Source organism: Nilaparvata lugens, chromosome 14 (genome assembly GCF_014356525.2).
Source record: "Nilaparvata lugens isolate BPH chromosome 14, ASM1435652v1, whole genome shotgun sequence".
Taxonomy (NCBI): Eukaryota; Metazoa; Arthropoda; class Insecta; order Hemiptera; family Delphacidae; genus Nilaparvata; species Nilaparvata lugens.
The window spans coordinates 15,589,000-15,598,702 of NC_052517.1; the positions used below are offsets into that span (position 1 = coordinate 15,589,000).

The 9,703-nt window shown below is 37.8% G+C and overlaps 2 protein-coding genes across 3 annotated transcripts in view; both read right to left on the reverse strand.

Moving 5' to 3' along the window:
• The window catches only part of LOC111061647 (sterile alpha motif domain-containing protein 11-like), a 58,120-nt gene extending 50,054 nt beyond the window's left edge, over positions 1 to 8,066 (reverse strand). The window contains exons 1-3 of the mRNA XM_039440870.1: positions 7,750 to 8,066; positions 6,705 to 6,849; positions 1,557 to 2,114 (exon numbers count right to left, since the gene is read on the reverse strand). Coding sequence (XP_039296804.1) covers positions 1,557 to 2,114; positions 6,705 to 6,849; positions 7,750 to 7,865 — 819 coding nt within the window. The 5' untranslated portion in view covers positions 7,866 to 8,066. The remainder of the gene's footprint in view (positions 1 to 1,556; positions 2,115 to 6,704; positions 6,850 to 7,749) is intronic.
• LOC111061010 overlaps positions 7,867 to 9,703 on the reverse strand; it is a 16,563-nt gene continuing 14,726 nt past the window's right edge. Inside the window, exon 3 of one of the 2 annotated variants that reach the window (XM_039440879.1) lies at positions 7,867 to 8,057. In XM_039440879.1, coding sequence (XP_039296813.1) covers positions 7,898 to 8,057 — 160 coding nt within the window. In that variant the 3' untranslated portion in view covers positions 7,867 to 7,897. Of the gene's footprint in view, positions 8,073 to 9,703 lie in introns of both variants that reach the window. The other variant, XM_039440878.1, reaches the window with a different exon arrangement.

A 9,703-nucleotide genomic window follows, 5' to 3' on the forward strand; every position in this document is an offset into this window, starting at 1 on the left:
AAATTAAATAAGAATACTCCACTAAGTCACCACTGATAACTGAAAAAATACTGTATCAATAATTGAGGATTTTTCCCAAATTTAGATGGAAATTGCTCAATAGGTTATGTTTATACTTATTGCCTTTTGTCCAATTTTGTGTCAAAAATATGTATAGACTAGGAATTTAGAATTTAAAGAAGTTGAAAACCAAATTAAATAAGAATACTTCACTAAGTCACCACTGATAACTGAAAAATACTGTATCAATAATTGAGAATTTTTCCCAAATTTAGATGGAAATTGCTCAATAGGTTATGTTTACACTTATTGATTTTTGTCCAATTTTGAGTCAAAAATATGTATAGACTAGGAATTTAGAATTTAAAGAAGTTGAAAACCAAATTAAATAAGAATAATTCACTAAGTCACCACTGATAACTGAAAAATACTGTATCAATAATTGAGAATTTTTCCCGAATTTAGATGGAAAATTGCTCAATAGTTTATGTTTACACTTATTGATTTTTGTTCAATTTTGTGTCGAAAATATGTATAGACTAGGAATTTAGAATCTTAAGAAGTTGAGAACCAAATTAAATAAGAATACTTCACTTACTTAGTCACCACTGATAACTGGAAAATACTGTATCAATAATTGAAAATTTTTAAACTTGTAAAGAACCGCAAACTTACTATTAAAACAACTATAATATTCCATAGGAGAGGAGTAGTACACTGTTGCTGTATTCATGCTCTTTTCTTTGTACTTCGTCTCACACAATTGCTTTACAGTCTTTTTGGCTTCTGTGAAATGCGGCAGTACTGTTCTCTATTAGAGCAGTGCTTTAATCTAACATTGGCACTGGTATCATGAATTGATTGCCAATAAATGAAATGGATGGATTGATGAATGAATGTTTCATTGAATACAGAACTTCATCAGCGTAATGTTGCAATCTAAAGTTCACACAGAATAGAGGTAGCAAATAATACAGTGTGTACAAAAATAATGACCCAATTTTAAATAGCTATATTAATTAGGAAGAAGGGCTTCACACTAACAAATTGCATACTAAAGTATTGGAATTCACGAAAATGTATCATAAATGTTCAATATGTCCTCCATTGGCTGCACGGACAACATCTGGTCTGTAGCTCAATTCATCTAAAACTGAGCATAAGGAGTCTTCTGCCACTGAGACTACAGCCGCTGATATTTGAGTTTTCAATCCATCAATGTCAAAAGGTAAGAGAGGGACGTAAACATGTTGTTTAACATGTACCCACAGGGAAAAATCGCATGGTTTCATGTCAGGGGACCTAGGAGGCCAAGGGTGTAAAGCTAAGTCTTGCGGTCCTGTACGCCATATCCAACGTTGAGGCAACGGCATATGTCGTCCATGCAGCCAATGGAGGACATTTATTATGCATTTTTGTGATTATTTAAGTATGCAATTTGTTAGTGTTGAGCCCTCCTTCCTAATTAATACAACTATTTTGAATTGGGTCATTTTTTGCACACACTGTACAAAAGAAAAACATGCAGAAAAATATTGAATTGATTGTCAACTTACCCCAGCATATTCAGCACAAATGTCAATCGTCCCCACAAAACTAGCCACTTCCTCAACAGTCCATGACGTCATCTCTGTCCCTGAACCACCACTTTCCGCCAACTCTGCATTTATCCCACCGCTGACACCAAATAGCGCACCATTGGCAGAATTTGCCGCACAAGGTTTATCCGCACACAATGACATGCACTGAGGTCTACTAGTCACAGGACTGTTTGTCAGGGGAGGATTTGTCACAGAAGGGTTTGTTGTCACTGGACTAGTGGTCACACGAGAGTTCGAACTATTAGTTGTGGCAGCGGAACTACTCTGTCCTGATGCAGGACTTGTCGTATGGTTGTTTTTGGTGTGGTTTTTGGAGGGCTTTGGTGATTTGGTTTGCAGCCGATGAGTTGGGGGTAGCAAGTCCTTGGAGGCTCGGTTGAGGGCGGACAGCATTGGAAGTCCCAGAAGGGCATCACCATAGAGGGACTCACTGAGGGAAAGTCCGGCACCTGATTTGCGTGCTTTCTTGGTGGCGGAGAGGTCCAGAGGGTTTTCTGCGCCTCTTTTAATGCCCTGGGAAACAACAAAATGAGATTTGAATTAGGGAGAATGGCTATCTGTGCATTGGAAATCAGTATTACTGTGTGACAGAGATCAGGATGACAAGACAATGAAATTGAACAGAACATGATTTTTGAAGCAATCCAACTTGTTATAATGAGAAAAGATTAGGTTCTATGAATGATTAGATTAGAGTTCTTTATTTATCTATGTTACAATATTTACTGGCTTATACACTAATTCACATTAAATGATGGTGATGCTGATTATTCAACGGATTTAACAAAGTATGAAAAATTAACTGATGAGAATAAATATTGAGTGCATTTAGAATAGCGATAATATCATATTGTGATGTAACTTCATAAGTCAGATGTATTTCAACAAATGACTGTCGATTCTCTGAAAAAGATATATAGTGAGGTCCACGTTATAATGGCAGTGGATAAAGATGGAAGAATAAGGATGCCGATTCTCTGCATTAATCAATTGTATTTCTACACTGTAAAAAACATAATTGGCATCATTGTGGACCTAGAAAAGGATAGTTGGTGGCTATGTCGAATAATAGGCAATGATAGCAAAACCAAAGTTGATCAAATACTGTCATTATAACGTGGACCTCACTATAGAATAATGTCCTTTCCATCAATAAACGACCATGATAAGAGAGAAGGAGGCAGAGGAGTAGTATTAGTATGAAGATGAGGTGGTAGGGGTAGTAGAATTGTACTCACAGTAATCCCTGCTTGTTCGTAAGAGGCGACTAAAAGGGACCTCCCCTTTCCAAGCCCTTCTTCCTATTACCTTCTTCATCTTCGACATGCTTGGATCTATTTTTTCTAGAATGGCACCTTTCCATTGACTCAGCTTTGTGCCATTCTCTTGCAGCGCGCCTAAAAGGATGATGGGGGCACCTTGCTTCGGTAAGGTGTCAATTTGTCATCCTGTGGTCGCGCGCTGCTTTCTTTCTCTATCCTGTCCTCCCTACCTTGGGAATATTCTTCTTTTTTCATTTTATTTTGTTTTCCTTAAAAATGTCGATGGTCAACGGCTCTGAAGGCGGAAGAGGATCAATTCCCAACGGCTGAAGAGGCGGAGGAGCCTAGGAGTTGGGATCTCCGAATGAAAGCCCAGAGTGTGTTCAGATGCTCTAAGGTGGCGGCCCCACCATTGGACTACTCTACTAGACGCTGGTAACGTCTTTAGGGGAATCTCATAATCACTCACAAGTTTCAAAAAGGATATAAACCGGACCGGAATTTAGGAAATAAAAACGGAAATAGCAAACATAAACGATTTGGAATAACGGATTTGTTAAATTTAGCAACTTGGAATATAAGAGGAGGTTTACATTTGAAAGAAATTGAGTTAGTTAAAATTTTGAAGGAAAAAGGAATCAATATCACTGTCTTAACTGAAACTAAGAAGAAATTACAAGGAACAAAAGATATGGGAGGATATATGATGGCATACAGCGGTGTAGGACAAAATCAGCGAGCTTGTGGTGGAGTGGCCATATTAGTAGATGACAAGTGGAAAAATAAAATAGAGTCTTACTCTTACATCAATGAAAGGATTATTGTCATGAGATTCAAAATAGAAAGAGGATACTTATGTGTAATAGGAGTTTATGCTCCAGAAGAAAATAGAGAAGAACTAAGTGAATCTTTCTATGAAGCGCTACAAAAGCAGGTCAATAAATACAAAATGGATCACCTGATCATTGCTGGAGATTTGAATGCAAGAGTGGGTAACAGAAATGTGCAAGGTGCGGTGGGTATATATGGAGAAGATCACTTAAATAACAACGGGAGACGACTGATTGATTTTTCCATATATAATACATTGAAAATCACTAATACTTTCTTTAAGAAAAAAGATATCCACAAATACACTTGGGCTGCCAGAAACACCAGGTCTCTGATTGATTATGTGATTGCAAATGAGAAGATTGCCCCTCAAGTGAGAGATATCAGAGCATATAGAGGCTGTGATGTAGGCTCTGATCATTATTTGGTCGTTTCCAAAATAGAAGTTTTGGCCCGTTGGAGGAATAGGAAAACTAGTAAGGTAAAGCAACAAGATAGGGATGAAGTCTATAAAGTATATTTGTTACAGGAAGAAAGTATTCAAGGTCTTTATGAGAAGAGGTTGACAGAATTATTACAAACTATACCCACAAGCGATAATATAGAGGAGGAATGGAGTAATATAAAATATGCAATCACTAAAGTTGCAGATGAGGTAATCGGTAAAAAAAAGAAATCTCGCCGAAAAAGAGGATTGAAGATTTGGGATGATGAGATAGAATTCGTCATCAAAGAAAAGCAGAAGGCATATAAAAAATTTATTCAAGCAAGAACAGATGAAGCCAGAAATGTGTACATGGAAAAAAGAAATGCAGCTAGAACTATAGTGAGGAGAAAGCATGCTGAGTCCTGGGATCGGTTTGTAAGCAATATTGAAGACGATCTGCATGGTAGACAAACAATTGCTTATAAGATCATGAAGCACATGAATAGAACCAACAAAGATACAGTTCATATCAACATTATCACCGAGGAAGAGTGGATTAAACACTATAGAAATCTCTGGTACAATCCAACAACTCAAGAGACCGAGATAGAAAGAATTGGGGAGCCCACAGTGGATATGATAGAGTTGACAGAGCTAGAAGCTGCTTTAAAAAATACAAAAAATAGAAAGTCGACTGGTATAGATGGTATAAACTCAGAACTAATTAAATACGGAGGTTTATTTTTCAGATTTAGGTTTCTGCACTTTATAAACATGTGTTGGAAGAGCTGTAAAATTCCGGAAGAATGGAAAATTTCAAAAATTGTATCAATATTCAAAAAAGGAGAGAGAAATAATGTATCCAACTATAGAGGAATCAGCTTGCTACAATCGGCTTACAAAATTTACAGCAAAATAATTAATGGTAGACTTCAACCAATCTCAAATACCATTTTGTTGGAGGAACAGTCAGGTTTCCGGAAAGGTCACTCTTGCATTGATCAGGTGTTCAGTTTGAAGCAGATTATTGAGAAAAATAGGGAATTTAATATTGAGACCCACATGGCATTCGTTGATTTTGAAAAGGCTTTTGACCGTTTAGATAGACCTACACTTTGGTGCATTATGACAAGAAGAGGATATCCCAAGCATTTAATTGACGCGATAAAAAGCTTATATCAAGGAACCAAAATTACTATTGACACAGGATCCCACCTCACCGAAGAAATCGTGACAAACCAAGGTGTAAGGCAAGGTTGTAGCTTATCCCCATCTTTATTTAATATCTACCTTGACGACGTTATACGATGCTGGATGAATGAAGCTCCTCCTGGAATACGATTGGATCTGACAAGATATTTAATGATTTTAATGTTCGCAGATGACCTTGTTATTTTACAGAACTCTGAAGACAACTTGCAGAAGGCAATGTATGTTCTGAATAACATTACAAAGAAGTATAATTTGTTTATCTCAAAAAGCAAAACCAAAACAATGGCATTCTGCGGCAAATCACCTGTCAGGACCAAAATAATGCTGGATGACGCTTTACTCGAACAAGTGTCCTATTTCAAGTACCTGGGTGTTGAGATCACATATGGATTTGATAATGATGTGGATCTGAAACTGAATAGATTTCTACATATATGTGGTACAATAAAACGCCGGTTGAAAAACAGAACAAGGAAGGAGACACAATTAAAATTTTATAAAGTGATGGCGGTACCAACATTATTGTATGGAGCAGAAACTTGGGTTAGCAAGAAGAAAACATTAAGCAGAGTTCAAGCTGCAGAGATGCGTTTTCTTCGAAGTGTGAAAGGTTGTACAAAGTTAGACAGACTCCGCAATGATGACATTAGAAATGAGTTGGGAATATCATCATTAGCTGCACAACTTGAAATAAACAGATTGAACTGGAAAAACCATGTGGAACGAATGCCAGATACTAGGATACCAAAGGCTGTCATGAAATATAGACCCTACGGTAGAAGGGATATTGGCAGACCTCTGAAAAGATGGTAGAGTAAATAGTTATATCCTTTGAAACCGGAACAGGTGTGTACGCCTAATCCTTGAAAGAAGAAGAAGAAGAAGAAGATGAGGTGGAGGACGTGGGAGAGGAGGAAGATAGAGAGAACAAGAGGAGGAGTGTGATGGTGAGGAGAAGGTAAATGTAGAGGAGGGAGAGGGAAAGAGAAGAGAATGAGGAATAATAGGTGAATGGTGAGTACGAAATGGAAGAGAACAAGAAAAAGGTTGATGAGTAGAAGTTGATAGAGGCAGAGGAGGAAAAATATGAGAAGGTGGTGGAAAAGGAAGGGTCTAAAGGAAGGAATGGGTGAAGAGTAGTGAGGTGGGAGAGGAGGAGAAGGAGGAGGAGGAGAAGGAGGAGAAGGAGGATGCGATGCAGCAGAAAGAGCAGAACATATGGGAAGGGTGAAAGAGAAATGAAGAGGTGATGGAGGAGGACGAGAAGGGAGATGATAAAAAGCAGAAGAAAGAGGACTTGTAGAAGATAGAGCAGTAGGAAAAGTAATTTAGAAGACAAAATGAATACTCTAGATAAAAAAGTTCACATACCTTCAGATAAGTTTCCAGCTGATTAGCACTTTGGGCACTGGCCGTTCTGACCATGTTGATCAAGGCCTGGGTGGAACTCATGTCTATGCTAGGGTGGTACACAGGAGCACCAGGGGTTGCAAAGGGGCTGGCACCAAACGACCATCTACAATAAAACATTAATATTGTATGTTGAAATCGATGCTTGCACAACCAGTTCAATGAAACAAAAAGATAATTATGTCAATATGAAAAGCCTGCTAATGTTGTTGGTTGGAACTGTTTCATGTGAGATAAATTATTGTTGATCAGCTGATCCACTGAGTATTGTATTGATCTGGCATTGATCTTGTCTGGTGTCTACTTCTTGAATATTATTGTACAGGACACTACAAGATAAGTACCTAGCCCAATATGCTGGAGCTGATTGGTGATTCTATTACAAACTTTAAGAAGGTTGTCATATCTTTAGGCATGACATCCATTAAGCCGAGCTCACACTAGAGTTGTGAACAAAATTTTCTCAAAAATATTTTTTTTTACAAGAGAGTTATCAAATTCTTCTGTAGAAAACGAATTAATTGTTGCTGTGCTTTTCAAGAAATTGGTAACAAATTTCCGAAATTTGTTGAAATATCAGCTCACAATCTGGTGTAGGCGTGGCTTGAGAGGTGACTGCTATGTGGTGCAAGACAATGTAATAAATACTGTCACTGAATAATCCAGACTGCCAAATTTTCCAAGATTTGACGTATATGCTTCATGCCAGGCACTAAAAATGGATAATTCATTAAATACAGTCCACTAAAATGGTATTGTGTGACACCCACTTCATAAAGAACTCAGTTGATCAAGAACAGAACTAGCTTGTATCAGCCTGCAACAAAAACTTGATGCCGTGATACTTGACAAAGTGAATAGCTCAACTTCAAATTTTGTTACAGTACCTCTAGAAATGATCAAAATACTTGGTACTTGATGAAGTGACAACTATCAAACTAATACCCTCTCCAAACAAAAGGTCAATTGGACAATTGAAAATCGAGGCAATAATCCCAGAACTCACCTATTCACACTCTCTCCGCCACTAGTACTGCTATCACTGGACTTTGTCGACTCAGCATTTCCCTCCTTGCCGCCACTCTGCCCCGTGGTTCCAGCATTGACTGCCAGGGGCGCCATCAGGAAGGGAGCCGCTCCAATCGCTCCAGCCTTCAGCGCTTGCAGGGCAGCCAGGGAAGAATCGCCGCGGTTTGGGAGCAAGGCGTTGGGGCGTACCGGTGCAGTTGCACCGGCTGCTTCACCGGTGTAACCGTTGCTGCGGTTCGTGAGAGCACTGGCACCCGTGCTTGGCGTCGGGCGCCGCTGAAGTAGCTGAAAAACGTGTGTCTAATGAGTGCGGTTAGGGATGTTCTCGGGTGAGGATGTTGGAGAATATTAGTTGCATTATAAATAATGAAAAATGATTAATTTTCAAATAATAGAAAATTTTAAATAATGAAAAACTTCATCTCCATCATTAAAAACGAAGAAATTCCACAAATATTTTTTGGAAATTAACTGACCACTATTTCAAGTAAGCGTGGCCAGTTTACTTGAGAACCTGTAATTCGAAAGAACACAAAATAGTTTGAGGCTAGTCTTCATAACTGTACATAACATTGATACTGCCTGTAGCAAATTATTGGACAACATTGATTGACTTATTGACCGAGCAAAGTGAGGTCTAAGTTTCAAGTCGACGGTTTGGCATTTCTCTTAATGTTTATATGTTGCGCATTCACGGCGAAACGCGATAATAGATTTCCATGAAATTTGACAGGTATGTTCCTTTTTAAATTGCGCGTCGACGTATATACAAGGTTTTAGGAGATTTTGCATTTCAAGGATAATATTAAAGGGGAAAGAAGCCTCCCTCATACGCCAATATTAGAGTAAAAATCAGACTATAGAATTATTCATCATAAATCAGTTGACAAGTGATTACACAGATGTGTGGAGAAGCCAGTCTATTGCTGTATTTCCATAAGGTCTATAGTTTCAATCAGGTACTTGTGGATGAGAATACTGCGTGAGGTCTACTGTTCACATAGCTACCAGTTGATTAAAGTGAGAATTATAATTTTGAAGAATTAAGTATAACCTGTTTTTGGACAATTTCTTTCCAAAAATGGTGAAGGAACAGCTTTGGGGCTTAAAGTCTAGTGTTCCTTTCCGAATCATTTATAGTTGAGAATGATGTTGTGTATATCAATGTATGAATAAATAGAGAAAAAAAATAGATATGTATTGGTAAATATTCTCACAATATTGATTGTGCATGAAAAAATTTATAGTTTTTAGTTCTCGGTAGTTAATTTTATTTTATTTTCTTGTAATAAGTGTAGATTTATTAACCTTGATTTGTTACATTGTTAAAATTTTGGCAATAAAGAATTGAATTGAAATTGAAAAGTATTGTAATATAGTTAGATAAGTTAGATAAGTTAGATAAGTTAGATATATTATGTGAGTGTGTCAGAGTGTGGTAAGGAATGTCCCCCAATAAGAATGTTAGAGAGTTTAGGTTGCAATATTGGAATATGGTTAGAATATAGCAGCATTATTTCTCTTATAGAGTACAGTGTTGTCAGATTCACAGAAACTCTGTGGGATAATTGTATGTGAGGAGGAGCAGAAGAGAGAGATAGCGAATACAATTAATTACAACTGCTGTCTTTGTGAACGTGATATTTTCGAGCTCAAAATTTATGTGTTTTTATATAATTATTTCGTGAATTTGAAGTTTATTTCATGTTTACCGGAAGTTTTATTATTAACTAGCCGTCAGGCTCGCTTCGCTCGCCATATCCGTTCAGCCAGGGGGCTCCGCCCCCTGGACCCCCGACTGGATCGTCGAAGAATGGGATCAGCAGGCTCGCTTCGATCGCCTGCATTTTTCATTTGAGCATTTTTATCATATGTTAGGAAGATCCAGTCGGGGGTCCAGAGTAAACGTCTGGCTAAACGGATATGGCGAG